This window comes from Schistocerca cancellata, chromosome 8, assembly GCF_023864275.1.
Source record: "Schistocerca cancellata isolate TAMUIC-IGC-003103 chromosome 8, iqSchCanc2.1, whole genome shotgun sequence".
Lineage (NCBI taxonomy): Eukaryota > Metazoa > Arthropoda > Insecta > Orthoptera > Acrididae > Schistocerca > Schistocerca cancellata.
In genome coordinates, this window is record NC_064633.1 from 488,593,290 (window position 1) to 488,615,850 (window position 22,561).

General features: G+C 42.2%; 1 protein-coding gene across 1 annotated transcript in view; it reads right to left on the reverse strand.

Moving 5' to 3' along the window:
• LOC126095646 (adenylate kinase 9-like) overlaps positions 1–22,561 on the reverse strand; it is a 156,363-nt gene that overhangs the window by 73,786 nt on the left and 60,016 nt on the right. The window contains exon 2 of the mRNA XM_049910407.1: positions 14,019–14,115. Within this exon, the coding sequence (XP_049766364.1) occupies positions 14,019–14,088 (70 nt within the window). The 5' untranslated portion in view covers positions 14,089–14,115. The remainder of the gene's footprint in view (positions 1–14,018; positions 14,116–22,561) is intronic.

Here is a 22,561-nt window from a genome sequence, read left to right on the forward strand (position 1 = left end):
CGTCAATTTCCTTCGATACTATTGCACTTCTTATCACTATAAACATGCCTCCCCCTTCACTGTCCAGCCTGTCTCTGCGGTATAGCCGAGGAGAAAAGAAGAAGACGATGACGACGGAGCAAGAGAGAGGGGAGGTCACACCATCTATTCTAGATAGTTCCATGGGAGGTATTCAGTAATGTTTCACAGGACGTCTTATCATGCTCACCACTGACAAAATTGTAATTTCTCAATTAATTCTTGGATGATTATGATCTCCACCAGTGGGTATATTATGATTGGGAAACTTAAGTATATGTGAAGTGAGGTTTTGTCTAAAGTTTTCAGTTACATCAAGAGGTGAGCTTGTTTGTCGATAGGACACAATTACAATTTTATGTCAACCCCTGATGTGAGTATTGTCCAAACAATCTCAACATGCAGCTTCAATTTCTATCTCAGTGGTTTTGAGTGTCTTGGCTAGTGTGACAAATACATCACCTACATTTTCCATCCTTTTAATATATATTTAAATTTTTCCCCGAAAATCTCACTGCATCAACTTCAGGTTGTAACCAGATTTCTGTACCTAGCACTACATGAGCTTCACTGCTTTTCAGGAGTGGTTCAAACTCTGGTGCTTTATTGTGAATGATTCAGCAGTTAACTACAAGGATTTTAACACTCTTACCTGTGCAGGGCATTTATTTTGACCTCACACTTATATTTTTGAGTCCCTACAGTTGCTGTTATCTGCACGGGATGAAGAGTCAACTAATCTAGGAAACCTTTGTGTGTAGCCCACTCACAGAGAGCCACCTGGGTAGTGGCACCTGGTGCTTGGTGCCCACCTAAACCAATTAGATTGATGTACCATTTTGAAGCCCCATGGTGCATGAGTCTTTGAAGTCTCTGGTTCAATCTTTCCACTGATGCAAGAATCTTTGAAGTCTCTGGTGTAATCCATTCACTCGACTCAGAACCAGGGACCACAATTAGTTCAGGGCCAACGCTGCAAATTGTGAACATCATTACAACTCTATGCACAGAGCTTGTCTTCTCAACCTTCCCTGCTAGTCACTGGAATTATCCAATTGGAGCCCAAGTGACAAACATTGTTTCTTCCAATATGCATTACTGTCTGAAGCTGGATGCACCCTGTTTCCTCAATGGCAGCCGGAATACCTCATTCCACATGAATGGGACTCCCAGGCATACACACTAAGTGCATCTGGTGTTCCTTCCTGCCCCTTACTGCTACCATTTCCCTAATGGTACCATTACTTTCTGTATATTGGAACTGTCAATGATTAATAGACTCCTACCCTTTTGTGTTTGCCTCCTCTTGATGCAGGGCCAACCCAAGTTCCCAACACGTGAAGTGAGTCCCACTGGCTCAGTTTCAGTTTCAATGAAAGACAGCACCTTGAACATGTTAGTTATGGGTCCTCCTTGCTCTCTGTCTACCCTGAAATAGGATGTCTAGACCTACCATCAACACACTACTCACAGTCAAGTGGACAAATAATATCAGCTCCCAAACATCCTGCAGGAGACACGGTTGCTCTTATCATAGTTTGTAGGATGGGGGTGGGGAGACAAGGTTTCCCAAACTGTAGTTTTTACGGGTGGGTGAGACTAGATCTGGCATTATGGAGTATTTTTAATATTTTTCAAGATGAATGGCAAATTTTAAGTAGCCATACAAAAGTTCCAGTTCTGACCCTGTTAAGAACCTGCATAATACCATGTTTCAAATGATTTATTAAAGAAAAAAATCTGATTACACTATAATTTTTCTATTTCCTGACAGCTGGGGGGAATTTGTGGACTGGGTTTGAGGGCAGTGCATGTCTGTGAAAGACCTCATGAGATTTTCGGCATACTGGGCAAGGGAATTCTCATCATTGCAAATAAGCTGCTCCCAGGTGGCTAGGTTGTATGGGAAGGATTTTTTGGAGTGGATGGGATGACAGGAGGTGGAGGTCAATGTCAAGGAAAGTGGCATGCTGGGTAGAGGAGATGAGGATAGGGTGTCTTGACCGTCTGTCCAGAACATGAAGATATCATCAGTAAAGCTGAACCAGACAAGGGGTTTGCCATTTTGGAAGGTTAGAAATGTTTCATTTAGAAGGTCCTTAGAAAGTTGGTATGTCAGAGTGCCTTGTAGTGCCTAGAAGCTCCTGTATTTTCCATTGGACTATACAAAGTAGGGTAGATTGAGGACATGATGACTGGACCACAGCCACAATGAAAAAAGTCAGCTTCATATTATCACATATCAGACTGTATTTCACCATATATAGACAAAACACAGACATATTCACATGTGCATAGCTCACATAAACATGGCCAATGTCATCTCCGTGCACCAAGGCCCAACTGAGACTGAGGTGAGAAGTGACCTCTCCTGGGGCAGACAGTGGGGATACAAAAGAGGAGTTGGGTGAAGAGGGGAAGGAATAGCAAGGTAAAGGTGGGGGAAGGTGTTGCACTGTTGCTTGTGGAAGTCTGCAGGGATGGGTTGGTGGGCTGCTAGTTGCAGAATAAGGAGGGGGTGCTGTGGGAGCGAAAGGGGAGTAAAGAGAAGCAGAGATAGGGGAAAGAACTGTGCAGTTGCATTTGGGGGAGCAAGTGAAGGACAGGGAATAGTGAAGGTCAAAGCCAGGAGAGTTATAAAAATAAAATATATTTTGCAAAGAGAGTTCAAAGAAGCTAATGTGGATGAGAGAAATCCAGTCAGGCAGTATTAGCCGACTGAGACACACGCAGCAACAGGGAAGTAACCTTTTTTGTGACATTTAGGAGTTCGTAAGCAGGAGTGAATTTTATTATACCATCTGCATGCTTTAATAGTTTAATTTCTTGAGTTTGTGCGTATAAATTTAATATCTAATAGCCACAGTTCTCACGTTTTCGTTTGCATCACAAAGTAAACCAATTTTGTGACATATTACAAGTTCCTGTTCAGGGGAAGATTATTTAGGTTCACCTGAGTGCTTTGGCAGTTAGGTTTTTGAATATCTATGTACGTATTACTAGACATAGTTCATGCGTTTTCATCAGGGTCTACAGTAGAGTTGCACAGCATGTGCCGATAGTCTGTTTATCTGCATAGTTTAGTTTTCCATGGTATTTAGTATGGACAGGGACTGCGATTGTTGTGTGCAGATGCGAGCCAAGTTGGTGACACTTTGCTCTCAGCTTCAGGCTGTGATGACTTCGGTTACACAGCTTGAGGCTGCAGTGGATGGGCACAACTGTTGTGGGCCGGCCATGGGGATCCAATGGACATCCAGCATGTCAGAGTCCTCTGGTCGGTCCTCACCAGTGGCCAACCCAGTTACTGCTTGCACTGAGGCTGACCCCTCACCTGTGTTCGAGCGGGAGGTCACCCCAGGGTAAAGCAGGTGACAAAAGACTTCCCAGGTGGCCGCACGTAAGGCCTTCCCGATTTGTCCAACAAACAAGTTCCAGGTGCTGTCTGTGGCTGACACTGTTGCTGGGCCAGATGCTGTCACCTCTCCTGTTTTGGAGGAAACCACACAGCCTGCAAGATCCAGGCAATCACAGAGGATGGGATTATTGGTAGTTGGAGCTCCAACATTAGGCGCATTATGTGGCCTGTTAGGGACTTGGCTGACAAGATGGGTAAGAAAACCAATGTGCACTCAGTGTGCATAGTGGGTGGAGTCATTCCAGATGTGGAAAGGGTCCTCCCGGATATCATGAAGAGCACAGTGTGCAGCCAACTGCAGGTGGTTGCTCACGTTAGTACCAATGATGTGTGTCACTTTGGATCAGAAGAGATTCTCTCTGGTATCGAGCAGCTAACAGATATGGTAAAGGATGCCATGCATGCTTGCAAGATGATAGCAGAGCTGACCATTTACAGCATATTTGACAGGATCAATTGTGGACCTCTTCTACAGAGCTGAGTGGAGGGTCTGAATCAGAGGCTCAGACGGTTCTGCGACCGTGTAGGCTGCAGATTCCTCGACTTGTGCCAAGGGGTGGTTGGGTTTCGGGTTCCGCTGAATAGGTCAGGTGTCCAGTATATGCAGGAGGCAGCTATATGGGAAGCAGGGGCTGTGTGGCATGGACTGTGTGGTTTTTTAGGTTAGAGGGTCTTGGGAAAACAAAGAAGGGCTTCAGTCACAAAGGGCACCGGCTGAACACAGGAAGAATGTAGATACAGGAACCACTGGTATAACAATTTTAAATTGCTTTAGTTGTGTTGGGAAAGTACCAGAGCTCCAAGCAATAATAGAAAGCACTGATACTCAAATCATTAAAGGCACCACAGAGCTGGCTAAAGCTGGATATAAGCTCAGCCGAAATTTCTGCAAAGAACCTAATGGTATTCCAAAAGGATAGGCAGTGGCGTGTTTGTTGCTGTCAGAAGTAGTTTAACTTGTTGCGAAATTGAAGTAGATACTTCCTGTGAGTTAGTATGGGCAGAGATCATTGTTGGCAACTGGAATAAAATAATAATTTGATCTTTTTACTGACCTCCCAATTCAGATGATACAGTTCCTGAAAGGTCCAAAGAAAACTTGAGTTTGATTTCAAACATGTACCTGACTCACACAATAATAGTTGGTGGTGACTTTAATTTACCTTCGATATGCTGGCAAAAATAAATGTTTAATTCCAGAGGTATGCATAAAAAATCATCCAAAATTGTGCTAAATGCATTCTCTGAAAATTATTTCGAGCAGTTAGTTCATGAGCACACACGAATAGTAAACGGTTGTGAAAATACACTTGACTTCTTAGCAACAAATAATCCTGAGTTAATAATGAGCACCAAAGCCGATTCAGGGATTAGTGAACACAGGGTTGTCATAGCGAGATTGAATACTGTAATCCCAAAATCCTCAAAAAATATACCTATTAAAAACAGCAGATAAAATTTCACTTGACGCCTTCCTGAGAGACAATCACCACTCATTCGAAATAAATTAACAAACAACAGAGCTGATCCTCCTTGGAACACAAAACGTGTTAGAACACTGTTGCAGAAGCAATGAAACAAACATGCCCAAGATTGGCAATCTTTAGCAGAAGCTCGAAATTTAGTGCGGACTTCAATGCAAGATGCTTATAACAGTTTCCACAATGAAACTCTGTCTTGAAACCTGGCAGAAAATCCAAAGAGATTCTGGTCATATGTAAAGTATGTTAGAAGTAAGAAACAATCAATGCCTTCCTTGTGTGATAGCAATGGAGATGCTATCGAAGACAGTGCTGCCAAATCAGAGTTATTAATCACAGCCTTCCAAAATGCCTTCATAAAAGAAGACGAAGTAAATATCCCAGAATTCGAATCAAGAACAGCTGCCAAGATGAGTAACATGGAAGTAAATATCCTCGGAGTAGTGAAGCATCTTAAATCACTTAATAAAAGCAAGTCTTCTGGTCTGGACTGTATACCAATTAGGTTACTTTCAGAGAATGCTGATGCATTAGCTCCATACTTAACAATCATATACTACCATTTGCTCGATGAAAGATCTATACCCAAAGACTGGAAAGTTGCACAGGTGACACCAATATTCAAGAAAGGTAGTAGGAGTAATCCACTAAATTACAGGCCCATATCTTTAACGTCAACATGCAGCAGGATTTTGGAACATATATTGTGTTTGAATATTATGAATTACCTTGAAGAAAACGGTCTATTGACACACAGTCAACATGGGCTTAGAAAACATCGTTCCTGTGAAACACAACTAGGTCTTTATACACATGAAGTGTTGAGTGCTATTGACAAGGGATTTCAGACTGATTCCGTATTTCTGGATTTCCAAAAGGCTTTTGACACTGTACCATTGAAGCGGCTTGTTGTGAAAATGCATACTTACAGAATATTGCCTCAGTTATGTGACTGGATTTGTGATTTCCTGTCAGAGAGGTCACAGTTCATAGTAATTGACTGGAAGTCATCAAGTAAAACAGAAGTGATTTCTGGCGTTCCCCAAGGTAGTGTTATAGGCCCTTTGCTGTTCCTTAACTATATAAACGATTTGGGAGACAATCTGAGCAGCTGCCTTTGGCTGTTTGCAGATGATGCTGTCATTTATCAACCAATGAAATCATCAGAAAATCAAAACAAACTGCAAAACGATTTAGAAAAGATATCTGAATGGTGTGGAAAGTGGCAGTTGACCCTAAATAATGAAAAGTGTGAGGTCATCCACATGAGTGCTAAAAGGAATTTGTTAAACTTCAGTTACTTGATAAATCAGTCTAATCTAAAAGCCATAAATTGAACTAAATACCTAGGTACTACAATTACGAACAACTTAAGTTGGAAGGAACACATAGAAAATGTTGTGGGGAAGGCTAACCAAAGACTGCATTTTATTGGCAGGACACTTAGGAAATGTAACAGACCTACTAAGGAGACTGCCTACACTATGCTTGTTCATCCTCTTTTAGAATACTGTTGCACGGTGTGGGATCCTTACCAGACAGAACTGATGGATATATCAAAAAAGTTTAAAGAAAGGCAGCATGTTTTGTATTATAGTGAAATATGGGAGAGAGTGCCACAGAAATGATGCAGGATTTGAGCTGGACATCAGGCGTTTTTCGTTGTGACGGAATCTTCTCACTTAATTCCAGTCACCAACTTTCTACCCGGAATGCGAAAATATTTTGTTGACACCAACCTACATAGGAAGGAATGATCACCATGATAAAATAAGGGAAATCAGAGCTCATACGGAAAGATATAGGTGTTCATTCTTTCTGCGCCCTATACAAGATTGGAATAATAGAGAATTGTGAAGGTGGTTCGATTAACCCTCTGCCAGGCACTTAAATGTGATTTGCAGAGTATTCATGTGGATATAGATGATATAGCCCTTGAAGCAGTTGCTGAAGTTGAATACATTTTGTTGAGTAGTATGCTCAGCAACTGGATGGTACAACTGCCTTAAGACCACAGTCTGGCAGTGACCATTCCTTCAAGTAGATAGCTTGTTGGTGGTTGATCATGTTCACAAAGAATGAAGCACTGTGGTTGCAGCTAAACCAGTAAATCAAACGGATGCTTTCACAGTTGGTCATACATTTGATGTTGCAGGTGATATCTGTAAGAGAGTTGGAGTGGGTGGTAGTGGAAGGATATGTGGGACAAGTCATGCATCTCGATATATTATAGGGATATGAGTCATGAGGTAAGGGTTGGGAAAAGGGATAGAATAGGAGTAGACAAGGATACTGCATAGGTTCGGATACAAGACCTGCCTTCCATCCTCCCCACATACCTGCCTAGCACTTTCCCTTTCTCTGCTTCTCTCCTCTCCCCTTTGACCCCCACAGCACCTCCTTCCCATTCTGCGTCCAGTAACCCAACATCTTGTTCCTGCCAAGTCCATGCACACTCCCACAGGCAGCACTCCAGGTATCCCTCTTGTTGTAACTGCGACCAGAACGGTCGCAGGGTGGCTGGGAAAGCACGGCAGGACCAAACGTAGAGCAGCCCGCGAAGAAACAAACGAACGAAATGGACCGACACAAAACAACGACAGATGATGGAGAGAGACCTTACGATGACAACATGCAAGAAGCAATGGGGTGACAGAGACACCCAAACGAATCCAAGACGTCCACTAGTAATGAAAAAACAGAACGGTAAACACGCTGTCTGTTGTCGAGGCGATATGTCAAGATGCACGCAATGATTAGACTTACTGACTGAGGAAGAGACAGGCACTTAAATACATGATCAGGGGCACCACTATTGGTCACTGGGACCACGTGTTCCACTATGGCACCCTCACACTAAATGTCAGCCAGGCTTACGGTGCAATGGTGCAGAGATCTCTAGGGGTTTTCAACGTCCATGACGTCAGGCCCGGATTCAAATTCCGCGACACACAGTACCAGATCCCTCTGCCCTGAAACTTACGCATAGGGGTGGAAATGCCCTGCACGGTGCTGAGGTGGGTAGCAGTGGGGAGAAGAGCCGGGCTCATCTACCGCCATTGGTGGTGAGGAAGGGATGCCCAAGGTAACTGTGACAACCGACCTAGAGTCCAGGGTGGGCGGAGGGAGCCGCCAATCCACCCGGGGTCAGGAAGGGTGGGTGGCAGGCCTGCGGGGAGATAGCAACCAGGGGCAGAGGCAGCAACTTGAGGACCACGTCCGTACCCGAAGGAGGTAGGGGAGGAGGTGGTGACGCGAGTGCCATGGGAGTATGCGGGCAGAGCTGAGTATGATGGCGATACTCCAACCCTTTTTGATGTCTGCACTGATGTCACATGCCACCCACGGGCCGCGACGACAGTGGCAGATGTCCAACCCACCTTGAACCCGTACTCACGAGTCCACACGGCCATGTCCGGGACAATTCTGCGAGGGCCTAGACTGGGGGTGGGAGGGGGATGGCATCAGCAAATGGAGCAGGGTTCATGGCTGTTGCCCATGAAGGAGCTCTGCTGGACTGCGGCCATCAATTGGTGTAGTGGAATAGGTGCTCAAAAACTGGATGAGGGCCGACATGGTTGGAGATGTGTCGACCGCCTTTGTCAGCTGTTGTTTAAAAGTGTGGACAAGCCTCTCCGATGCTCCATTGGACGAAGGATGGAAAGGGGGCCTATGGATATGTTAGATGCTGTTGGCCTGACAGAAGTCATGGAAGGAGGATGCCATGAATTGGGGACCATTATCGGAGACCAACATGTGTGGCAGCCCTCAATAGCGAGAACCTGAGCCAGGGCCATGAGTGTAGCCTCCGTGGTGGTGGATGCCATGCAGATGACATATGGGTATTTGGAGCACGCATCAATGATAAGTAACCACATGGACCCCAAAAGTGAGCCTGCAAAATCAATATGGATGTGATCCCAGGGCCGGCGAGGCACAGGCCAGGGTGCAAACGACTAAGGGGGGGGTTACCTAGTGACGCGCACACACAGTTCACCCATGGACCAGGTGGTCAATATCACCATCGATTCTGAGCCAATACACGTGCCGGTGAGCCTAAACTTTCATATGGGACACACCCCAGTGCCCACTGTGTAACAAACTGAACACCCGAAGCCGCAAATCTGGAGGGATTGCCACTCGATCGGCATCCGACTCCGTGGCTAACAGAAGGACATCATCGACCACGGAGAGCCTGTGGGACAAGTGGCGCCAGGGGCTGAAATCAGACTGCATCTGATGAGTAACATAGGAAGGCCACCCATCGACCACATAGGGTCGCGGCGGGTAGCCACGGCAATGTTAGCAGCCATAAGAGGCAGACTGTACAGTGCATCCTGGCAAGTGGAATCAATGTGAAAGCAGAGTACCTCCTGTTGGTCAAAGGTAGGATCGGGGCCTGCTGGGGGATGTGACAAAGCATCCGTGTTAGCATGGTGGGCTTATACCAGATGGTGTAAGCGTAATTTCGTAAAAACGATGCCCAGTGCTGGAGACATTGAGCCATTCGCTCTGGAAGGTAAAAGTGGGGCCCAAAAAGCAGAACCAAGGGTTTATGGTCCATCATGAGGGTGAACTTTGCCCCAAAGAGATAGGTGTGAAATTTTTGGATGGCGAACACGATCGTTAGGGCCTCCTTTTCAACCTGGGAGTAGTTCCATTGCGCGGGGGTCAACGTTTTAGAAGCATAAGCAATGGGCTGTTCGGAGTGATTGGCATCCTGATGCATGAGGATGACCCCAATGCCGTTTGCTGAAGCATCAGCCGCTACAACCAAGGGACGGTCCAGAGAGAAGGGAGTAAGACAAGAGGCGGTCTTCAGCATCGCCTTTAAATGGAGAAAAGCCTGGTCACAGGCAGGAGTCCAATCAAAAAGTACCTCTTTGCAATGCAAGTGATTGAGCAACAGAGGCAGCCTGGGGCAAGAACTTTAAGTAATAAGTAACCTTGCCCAAAAACACCTGGAGTTCAGATAAGTCCTTGGGACGAGGAAGGGCCTCAATGGCCATGACATTATGACCCGAAGGGTGAATGCCATCTTTGCTAAGCCAGTGACCTAAGTATTCCACTTCTGGTTGAAAAAAACAACACTTGTCCAGCCGACAGCATAAACCTGCAGATTTCATAGTGTGAAATAAGGCGCAGAGGTTTTGCAAATGTTCCTGGTGGGAATGCCCAGTGACCAAGATGTCATCCAGATAATTCACACAGGCAGGGATAGGCTGTGTAAGCTGCTCCAGGAACCACTGGAAAATGGCCAGGCCAAAGAGACACCAATGGGAAGGCGCTTGTACTTGTAAAATCCGAAAGGTGTGTTGAGAACCATGATGTTCTGAGATTCGGCATCCAAGGGTAACTGGTGGTGTGCCTCAGCCAGGTCGATCTTTGAGCATTGCCAGCAGCCCCGAAGTCCCTACTCAGCTGAAGGGACCCATTGGGTTTCTGTTTGACCACCAATGGTGTCACCCAGGCACTGTAAATCACAGGCTCCAGAACGCCAGTGGCCTGGAGCCGATCAAGTTCCTACTTGACTGCCGGCTGTAAGGCCACTGGAAGGGGCCGGGCCTGGAAAAAGTGAGGCTGTACATCTGGCCATACGGTGATGTGCACCTGAAAATCGGAAGCACATCCTAGATCCATTGCAAACAACGATGCAAAAGCGGATCACAGATCGTCCAAGTCCTGAAAAGGAACAGCCATGGAAATGACCCTAACTTCAGAAATTGAAAAGTCAAACAGTTGAAACACATCAACGCCAAAAATATTCTAAGCCAGTTGATGGTCGACAACACAGAGTAAGGAGCCGGAGAACACACTTGTATGTCGCCTGATGACAAACTTCCTTGAAGGCGAATGGAACCGCCTCCATAGGCAACCAAATGGCGAGAGGGAGGTGGCATCTCAGGAGAACTCAGCCGGGTATATGTCACCATATTAATCAGGGAGACAGTGGCCCCAGTGTCGACCTGAAAACTGACATCCTCAGTGAAAAGACGGAGCACAAGGAAAAGCTTCCGCGCTGACGAGTCATCCTGTGGGATGACCGATTGCAGAGTATGGATGGTATCTTGAGGCCCAGGAGGGGTAGGACTGGAGTGAGTCGAGCGATTATGACAAACAAAACGGATGTGACACGTTTTCCAGCGGTGGGTACAATCAGCTCGAGAATGTGCAGTAAAGCACTGTGGGCAAGAGGGAAGTGGGCCAAGCGACTGATGACGAGGGGCAACTGGAGGTGCTGATGCCATAGACATGTCGGACAATGAGGAGTCCTGACAGCACTGGCCTATGCCGGCTGGGCCACGTCGATGTCACAAAGGCGGAACCCGCTGTGATGCATCGATCGCCACCACCTGTGGCAGTGCCATAAGGTGCTCAGTAGCCACTTGAGCAATTTCAAAGGAATGGACAATGCAGAGAATCTCTTCCAAGGAGGGGTTATCGAGTTTCAACACCATAGTACAGACCTCAGGATTGGGAGCCAGCTGAACCACCACATCACAGATCAGGGAGTATGCATACGAAGCCATACTCTGCTGATTGGTGCAAATAAAATCACAACAACGGCTGAGACCCTGCTAGTCCATGACCCAGGAATGATACGACTGACCATGCTGTTAATGGTGCTGGTGGAACTCCAGCCGAAAGGCGCCCACATGGTAGTGTTGGGAATAATAGTTTGTCACCCAAAGGCATATCACCTGGAAAGAGAGGGCCACAGGATCGGACAATGGTGCCAACTTGCAGAGAAGAAAGAATGTGTCTGGAGAGGCCCAAGACAAAAACAACGACCACTGTAATGAGTCGTCTGTGACTTGAAAAGCTGTGAAATGTTGTTTCAGCCAATTTAAGTAGGTTTCCCAGTCCTCTTTAGCGTTATTAAAAGGTTGGAACAACGGCGGATGTGGGAAATCATTGGATACCTGAGGCCTTGGAATCTTTTGTGGTAATGCGTCCCGGGCATCGACTTTGTCCATTAGCAACCACAGCGACTGTTGTAAGATGTCCAACGGGAGCTGCTGCTGCTGCATGAGCTGCTGCTGTTGCTCCAGAAGACAGACCAACTTCGCCTCCATGCTAACAACTAGCACTGTTTACCTCACCACCAAAAATGTTGTAACCATGATCGGAACGGTTGCGGGGTGGCCGAGTAAGAGCGGTGGGACCAAATGGAGAGAGGCCCATCAACAAACAAACAAACAGAATGGACGGACACAAAACAATGACTGACGATAGAGAGAGACCTTATGACAACAACATGCAAGAAGCAATGGGGTGACAGAGACAACCAAATGAATCGAAGACGTCCATTAGTAACAAAAACAAAAAACAGTAAACATGCTGTCTGTTGTTGAGGCGATATGTCAAGACACACGCAATGATTAGACTCCCTGGCTGAGCGAGAGGCAGGTGCTTAAATACACAATTGGAGGTGCCACTATTGGCAGCTGAGACAACGTGTTCCACTGTGGCTCCCTCACACTAAATGTGGGCCAGGAGGCATGCGCCGCCACGGCTTATGGCACGATGGTGCAGAAACCTCTAGGGGTCTTCAATGTCTATGATGTCTGGCACGGATTCAAATTCTGTGACATGTGGTACCAGACCTCTACCTACTCACATCATGCCTCTTCTATACCGCCATTACCCACCCCAGCAGAGATGGCTGTTCACCGCAACTGGGCCTCAGTGTCTGGAGACAAAAGTGGCAACGTGTGTGAGTTATACTTGCAAGAATATGGGTGTATGTGTGTGACTTATGCCTGCAAGAATGTGTGTGTATGTGTGTGAGTGTATGTGTGTTTTGTCTGTATCTGACAAAGAACTAAGTCTAACAGATCATAATACCAAGTAGTCTTGTTTCATTGCTGTCAGCCACTCCATTTTCTCTCTATGTACTGAGTAGAAACCTATTCTGTCTCATAGAGCTGATTTAAATGTTACATTAGTTTAGATATAACTTGTAGTTTCATATTTTTTCCATGACATTCCTACAACAGCTTGCTGCAAATGTGTAGCTATTAAATTGAGGCATTTTAATTCTATTCCTTCCATGGTGTTCCTTGACATGGTAAATGTGCATAGCTTGTAATCCAATGTCATTTATGTCAGGATTTAGAAGCTCAAATTTGATTCGCAGATGACTCCTGTCATTTTGATTTGAACACTCATTGTTTTGTCACATGCATTTATTTTTGTTTTACTCTACTTTGTTAGCACATAACATCTCTCAATAACCTTTAACTGTTTCTAAATTTGTTATTAAGTACACAGGTGCAGGAAATCTTTAAACGGTTATTACTTCTAAGATTGGCACTACTGATCTCAGTCTGTGCTTTCCTCTTTTATGAATGATACCAGAAAATAATCATCACTCAGAACAGTTGCTCTCCTTCTTTTAGGGTACTTACTTTGAGATGTTTCTGTAGGCAGGGAAACTTTCACGCAGGGTTGCATATCATTGATGTACCAGGTAAACTATGTGTCTTTGCTCTTTATATGCTTCCTTGCTCTAACAAAATTTCACAACTGACTTGGAGTTGTGTAGTTTCACTGACAGCAGTTTTCGTACTTGTTTCTCCAAATAATATGTGCTTCTTGTCCATGAGAGGTATGATTGCTATAGCATCACACCGCACATTTGAGAGCTTAATTACTATTTCTAAAAATCTTTGTTGTTATAAAGTTTTTCCCTAGAGATGAAGGCTGTGTGTAGTGTCCAATCTTTCTCCAAATGGCTTTTGCCTGCAGTCATTGCATTTTCAAACTGCTTTTATATATTTGGTATTTCTATATTTGCATTTTTCTACTTCTTTGTTTATGCAGGATAATTCTGCCCAAATTTTGACAATGTGGCAACGGGAACGAGAACTCTGGTTTTACACGTCAGAAGAGATTATTCAAAATTTTCTATATTAATTTGAATATCATTCAGCTGTATGAAATATTATCCTTTTACTTACTATATAATTGTTGATACTCTCTCTCTTTATGGATCACATTTTAAAAGCAACTACCTACAACGGTAAAGATACACGAGATAGGTTGCATGATTTTTATATTTTTCAAGAAGACTACAATATATAAAATGCTTAACTCACATGTAAAGTAAATATATTTTCGATGTATTACAGGAAACATCAAGTCCTTTTCATTTTGTGGAGTATACATTTGGACTGGAATATCTCCTTTAAATATCTGAAACAAAATTCAGATTTTAATTGCCATTAGAGAAATGACTGTATTGTGTAGCATGAGTATAGATAAGAAACACATGTGCTTAAAACGTACACAGATACACACACATGAGAATAATAAAAGAGATGCTACAGTATTATGAAAAATAGAAGGAGAATTGTACATAGTATATAACCCAATATTGAGAGACAAATTACATACTGAAACATGAAAATCTGAAAGTAACCTAAAGGTGGGGAAATATTTGAAAACAGAGTTTTATGACTAGAAATACAGGTTATGTCAAAGTAATGTATACACAATTTCAGCTGTCATGGAAACTTACTTTACCAGCTATGAGGTTTTATGAGGGAAAGTAATTTTATGTTTCCTCAACAGATGGCGTCAACCCAAGAGTGAAATTCAATAAATTGCCGGAGATTAATATAAAGATGGAGGAAATATGTTGAGCTTTTAAAAGCAGATGTAGATTATTTAGTGGTCCTGGAAGTTTAAGTATGTTGCTGTGATTTGGACACTGTGGATACATGAATATGGAATTGGTCTGCCTGGAGGGTTAAGTATTACACATCTGTAACACAAATTCAGGTTCCATGGAACAGTGCATCATATGCAGAAGGAATGATGATATTGAGGATGAATGGCTTCGAGTGATGAAATCTTTCATGTGTAAGTGCTATTTGTGTGTAATGCATTTTGAAGAGAATTAGTTGTGTTATTTCAATCCATGGCATGTGTACCAGCTAAATGACAAAAACTGCAAGATGTTTTTTGAGTATGAATTCAGGGGATGGTTATAAATTAACTGAGATTCATACTTAACAATGTTTGGCCGTATTAAGCACGATTTAAACTTGTCAACTGGTGTAACTGTATGTACTGGTCTGAAGATAATCCCACACTAGTGTTAAAATGCTGTGAATTTGCCTAGTTTGAATGTATGGTGCAGTTTGTCTCCTTGGGGATTCATGGGAGCTTTCCATTTTGAAGGTACTGTAACTGAACAAAAAGGCCTAACCATGGCCATAATTATACTTTCCTCTCCATTTGAAAATTATATACATCAATGACAAGTTTTGCTATGATTGAAGATGCCATTCCAAAAACTTCAGCTCCAGCTGAATCCTACAAAAGATTGTATTAACTGCCAGTTAACTGCTACAGTTATGAGGCTACTCAAAAATAAAGTAAAAAATGAAATTAAAAAAGAAGTTGTTATAATATTAATTTTAAAGATATGCCTCTTCCCTTGCCATGCAGTCATAGCTGCTTTTATGAGCTACCAGACTCATTTGCAGAATTAACTGGAACCATCCATCTGCACACAGAGCAAACTAAGAAGTCAGTGTTTTATGTACTTATTAATGAAAATATTTTTGGCTGTCAATAGAGCTTTATGTAATCCCCTTGAAAACAACTGTAGCACTCTATCATTCTGTAGGCTCTTCTAGAAGTGTAAGGAATTTTTATTGTATGTGTCAGCCACCAGTTGTGTACAAATTATTATTAAAATTATTTAAAATCCAACTTTGCAACTATTAAAAAGTCTTTTAAGTTTTCCATATATGTTCCACATTACTGGTTTAAAACATTATCAGTGGCCTGGACTGAAAGATATTTATTATTCAGTTAGGTCTATAGATCTCAAAACAGTTTGTTGCCAAAGATATCAAAGCATGATTTTTACTCATATAATTTTTGTCTAAAATGAAAAGATCATGATGAAATAAAAGTGCAGATTTTAGTAATTCCACAGACTGATTTTAAATGTGCTAAATAACTATGAAGTATTTACAGGTACTTTGATCACACAAATGAAGAATATAGATTCCTGTCCCCCTATATGAACTAGACAACAGCAGAATTTAACGTGAAATGTTGAATTGTACATTCAACTTTTCTTCCTTAAAGGAAAATCATGATTTTCCTTGTTACCATTCAATTTCCATAAAACTGTAAAAATGAATAGTATATTTTGCAAAAGGAGAGTTACACAGGAAACTAACAGAGACTAACTCAAATTTTTAGACAATCTGCAATCTATTACAGAACACTTCCAGAAAAATACAAGCTATTTTAGAGTAAACAATTCAGTCTAAGTCCAGTTCATGCAACAACAGAGTTCTGCCAATGACAATCAGGACCGAAATATAAACAACATATAAGTTAGTCACTGTCTTCACCCATTCATCCCCTTCCCATTCCCATTGCAGCACTACACTGCCATCGTTTGACCATCACACCCAGTCATTTTACTTCTCTCCCTCTCCTTTTCTGCTACTTCCCCCCCCCTCCCCACCTCTCCATCTAATTGTTCACCACCCCCACCATATTATCCATCCCCCTCCCCACCCCAGCCTCCTCCTCGCCTCCACCCAGTCACCACTCCCATCATGCATCGGTGATGCTGCTCGCATTATGGTTTCAGTTGCCAGAGACTGTGGTCATGTGTGAGAGCTGCATTTGCATGTGTGTGTGTGTTTGTGTGTGTGTTGTCTATTGTTGACAAAGATCTTAATGGCCAAAAGCTTTATTTGTGACAGTCTGTTTGTTGTGCCTATCTGTGACTCAGCATCTCTGCTATATAGTGGGTAGTGACTTTTCTTTTCACAATTTTGTTACATTCCATCCTGGATTTTCCATTTTTTGATTTTCAACATTTAACAAACTAATATGCCAATCAGCGCACACTTCACTGATTGAATTACAAACTTCTCAGTCTAGTCCTGGGCTGGTTTATATGTAGAAATCTGACATGGTCTCATCAGAGTGTACAGTGGGAAGGGCAGCGAGTCAATACCCATGGGTGCCACTGTGAAAGGCCAGGCAGGATGAGGTGCAATGAAAGTTACATGCGTTGCCACAGAACAAGAAGGTTCGCTGAGATCAAAGGAACAGGTGGAAACTGACCTCGGTAGTAACAGCAAAGTTGATTTTGGTGGCAAAATGTAATACCATAGGCAGAGGTTATGGTATACGTGTTACATTTGTGTGGAATGGAGATCATCCTACAGATCCAGACTGGATGGGCCACATTTGTGGGTTCCCACAAGAAGCACCCACCCATACGGAAAAGGCCTAAACAATGATGTGGGATGGTGGAGAACACAGTATATCTGAATGAGAGAACCCACAAATCTGCTAAAGAAAACCACAGAAGGTATTAGGTTCAATGTCAGTCATCATTTCTTTGTGAGTGGTGGCTGCATCACAATCTTCCAGTTTTTTGAGCCAATTGCCCAAGAGGCAAAATATATCCGGGACATGTGATATGGCAGAATGTGGCAGTATATAATGAACAGATTGATGCAGGTATTTTGAAAATTGCATTACTCATATAATTCCTGGAATTTATGAAGGAAACTTAAGTAAATTCAGTTTTCTACCTTTGTAACAGTATTATTCAGACAAAACAGATAAAATGGTGTTTAATTGGTAAACCTATTATGTACTTTCAATGAATAAGAATGAATGCTGTACTGTAAAGACCTTGGCAGTTATCTTGAAAACTAAATGAACACACTTACTGCTACATTTATTATTTTTGAGGAACTATTTGAAATGCATTAAATAACATACATTGAAATTCCAGTGAAAACATGCTAGAAACAAATACTTTTACATAATATTGAAGTAATTATGGGTTTTACATGAAGCATTGTTTAGGCAAATAAAACTACATATTTACATGAGTCAGAGAATGTATTTTTGTTGAATTATTATCACACAGAAATGTTCACACAAAAACAAATTTGGAATTATTAATCAGGTACCCAAAATTGTAAAACTGTAATTTAATTTCTGAAATGTACTCAAATAACAATGTAAATGTTTGGTATTCATTATTTTATAATTATAAAAGAAGCATGGTAGTAACCATGCATGCCTCAGTGTTGTAACAGATTCTGTGGTGTCAAGCTCATATTACGTGATGCTACAAGGTGTACAACCTTGCTTCCGCTGTTTGCCAATAGGTGGCGAAAACGGTAAGTAGCGGTCGAAAGAAACACATCACAGATGTCAGACAGCTAGCTTGGATCTCGGTGAACATAACCTCATTCAAACATTAGTCGATTTGTGTCTGCATCATAAAGATGTTCTTGATTGAAAATGTCATTTTACAAGCCTAATTCTCGTCATTTGCAGGAGGTGTTACTGTTTTGTTTCAATATGAAGAAAACAGCAGCTGAGTCTCATCAAATGCTCTCAAGTATGTATGGTAAGGACACTGTTAGTGAAAGAAGGTGTTGTAAGTGGTTTCAATGTTACAAGAACGGTGATTTTAACATTGTAGACCAGCACAGTGATGGAAGAGAGAATGTTTTCAAAGATGCAGAATTGGGGTCATTGATGAGTGAAGACTCACATCAAACTCAAGAAGAATTGGCATGATTAGTAGGAGTGACACAGTAAGCCATTTCAAAATGTCCCAAGGCTATGGGCATGATTCAGAAAGAAGGAACTGGGGTTCCGTGTGAGCTGAAACCAAGAGACGTTGAACGGCATTTGTGTGTTTGTGAACACTTGCTTTAGAGGCAAAAATGGAAGGGATTTCTGCATTGCATTGTGACCATGGACAAGAAATGGGTTCATTATGATAACCCTAAATGCAAAAAATCATGGGGATATCCAGGCCATGCTTCCACGTTGACGGACAAACTGAATATTCATGGCTCCAAGATCATGCTCTGCACTTGGTGGGACCAGCTCAGAATCATGTACTATGAGGTGTTAAAACCAAGTGAAAAAATCACAGGTGATCATTATCTAACGCAATTAATGTGTTTGAGCAGAGCATTAAAAGACAAATGGCTACAATACAGTGAGAGACATGATAAAGTGATTTTGCAGCACGACAACGCTCGAACCCACCTTGCAAAAGAGGCCAAAATGTATTAGGAAACATTAAAATGGGAAGTCCTACCCCACCCACCATATTCTCCAGACATCACCTGTTTAGATCAATGGCTCATGGCCTGGCTGACCAACACTTCCGATCTCATGAAGAAGTCACAAATTAGATCGATTCGTGGATCGCTTCAAAAGATGAACAATTTTTTTTACGCAGGATTTGTACATTGTCCAAAATATGGGAGAAAGTAGTGGCCAGCAATGGAAAATACTTTGAATGATACATGTGTAACCAATTTGTTTCATTAAAGCCTCAAATGTTGGGGGAAAAAGCGGTGGAAGCAAAGTTGTACACCTTGTACAATTTTGTAATAAATGTTTTGAAGTTAAATTCTCAGTTTTGCTTGGATCATTTCATAGTCAACACATCCCAAATTGCCTGAAAAGAACTGGCCCACAGGCAACATATTTAATGGAGGAGCTGCAAAATCAAAAGTTGCACTGCCTTTCATTTTGACAATGGAGCCGGCCAGTGTGGCCGAGCGGTTAGGCACTTCAGTCTGGAACCACGCGACTGCTACAGTCACAGGTTCGAATCCTGCCTCGGGCATGGATGTGTGTGATGTCCTTAGGTTAGTTAGGTTTAAGTAGTTCTAAGTTCTAGGGGATTGATGACCTCAGCTGTTAAGTCCCATAGTGCTCAGAGCCATTTGAACCTTTTTTTTTTTTTTCGACAATGGATACCAAGATAAATTTTGGGTTGTTTCATTCAGACTGGGAACATTCAGACAGTTGCACCAAAGAACTATAGCATGGGTTGCATTTTAGTCCTTTTGTTGGTTCATGAACTGTAAATTCAAAAGTGTAAAAAGAGTTTACCATAAAATATTATCCACTTTGGGGTCAGCTACCACAAGAAACTTAATTAGACAAGTTACTTGGAATATGAGAGAGTAAAAAAGCAAGTTTTTCTGTATTCTAGAAATCAGAAGTAGGCAACTGCACTTCGGATTAGAAGACGCCTATAGTACCCAGTAAATTATTTACTTATTACTTATCTCAACATAACAAAAGCAATCCAAAGTAGGGATGGCTTGTCAGAAATAGTCAGATATGTGTGGACAGTTCTTCTAAGCACAGTGTCACCAGTTCGTGATAGTACATAAGGTTATAATTATCAGCCTCATTGTTGATCAGCACTGATTTTGTAATCACAACTCTTGACACTGTTACATAAAAGCCACTTGGTGAATATCTCCCATGAAGAATTTCATGTAGCAACACATTTGTTAGCAGAGTATAATAAAATAGATATATAAATTCATCTACACCAGCACTAAGCATCTAGACTAACAAAAATACACATAACCCATCTTTTCAAATTGGCAGATTCCCACACAGTCAGAGGAATGAATCCACCTTCTTTCATGGAACCCCTTTCCTCAATTCTACAAGTTTTATTGTGGTGGATATGTTGTTGAATTTTCTTTACATTGTTAACAAATGATACATTGCATATAAGGCAATCTTTGGATACTCATTACAGTATTACCCTTAGAAAGGCTTCCTAACAAGATTGTGATGGAGTAAGGTAACAGTTGATATCACAGAAATTTCAAGACATCTGTACACAAAACAACATCTAATAAGGCTCTTCAGTTCTGTATCATCATAAAGTAATTGAGATATATGGGAGTAGTTCCCAAACTCAAAAAACCCAAAATAATGGAAGTGGCATAAACCAAGGCAGAATTAATGTGCAGCCTTACCACTTATTAGACTACAGTAACAAATGGGAAGAACCCTGCAGAAATACTGCATGGCTAACAAATCCTGGACCCCAAGCCCTAACACCATCTCAGTTCAGACTGGCTGGAAAGTATAAGTGCACTCATTAAAAAGGGTGCACTCTGGATGCCACAGTAGAGGCCCATCTCATTCAGTTGCTGTATACAGTAGATATGCCAGAAGGCATCCATTGATGGCACCAAAACCAACTCCGTCTGCAGCAGACCAAGACTTGTGCCACCAGGTAGGATGCTGGCTGACATCCAAACAGCAACATCACGATTTGGCTGCACCAGCACTCAAATCATACTGCTTGCACAGGTGGGCCTAGGGAAAAGTTTCAAAGAGAGTGAATTTGTCCATATCAGTATGCACTCCCAGCAGGCTAATTCCCACCTAAACCATGCCCATATCACAACGTCATTCTTATTATGGTTCAGACTGTGCAGACTACTAGGTAGAAAATACACACATACACACACATGTTGCACCATCACACCACTGTACTGACTTCACAATCTGAGACACAATGGGCAAGCTACCTGCCTACAGAATAATGGAGGCCTTGCTGAAGTATTGTTGGCACTGCATGGTGCAAGGGCCCAGTCCACAGCAATGGTGTCTGGGATTACTCCATGCCAGGGTCAAGCACTGTGCCACTTTGTCAACTACATGACCAGAGGCCCTGTCATAAAAAAGCTGGGCCAAGCAACTGTAGATACTCACCACCCAGATCAAGCAGTATTCTGTCTTCAGCTGCTGCCTATACTTAGACCTACTCCACACTAATCAACTGTCTCATATGGGCCACTTTGCTTCATCTACATCTATCTGCGCTCATTAACTAGCTGCCGCTGGACCTTGAAACGGAACTGTTCGATGTACCATTTTTTTTTAAAATGCACGTCTTTGTTGTGAACTTTGAATGTGGTATCTTTCAAACTGTGAACAAGAATGGATGTTAGGGAGTTGCATTGTATTTTGAACAGTGTCTGTAGATCAGTTATGGAGTAACATGTTGGAGTACGTCTGTCAATCAATAATGGAATATGGATTTGATGATAATTAAAAACTGATGTGAATAAACTAACCTGCATCATTATATTATTTCCAAGCAACAACCCAAGCCAAATATCTTATAGTAAGCAGAATTTCTGTCTATTTTAGATGAACAGCCAAATGAGAAAGTCAGCATCAATGAGTACAAAGTTGAGAAGAAACAGTGAACTATAACTGTTTAACCTGCACTTCCTCATACTAATTTATATTTATTACACAAATACATGCATTTTAATAGATAGCGAAATTTTCTACTCAGTATGCATGTGACAGTGCACACTGCCTAATATGTTCCAAAATGCCATGAATAAAAACAGGATTCTTCCAGATCTCATACCTTGGATTCTATTTATGATAGAAAGGTAGGATCAGGTGTTTTGGATAGCTGGGCTAGGACCATTTGTATACCAAACAGAAGGATCGCCTTAGTGTACTAAATTACAGTACAGGGTCAAAGCATGATTATTACACACCTCTTTCTGCTTAGGCAAATGGAGAACATCAGTTGGCTCTTTCTGAATTCCATGCAGTCTGTGGGTCTTAAAGGGCTTCATGGGTGGTTGCATAGAAAATCCCAAAAAAGTTTTTTTTGCTATTTTTTCCTACCAAAACTGGATTGCAGATATCAAGAAGGCTAAGAAAAACAAATGGCTGAAATTTTTGCAATACATTCCTCAGATATCGATTTCAAACCGTCTTTAAAATTTTATTGATATCTTTATCTGTTTCCAAAATACAAAGAGTCAAA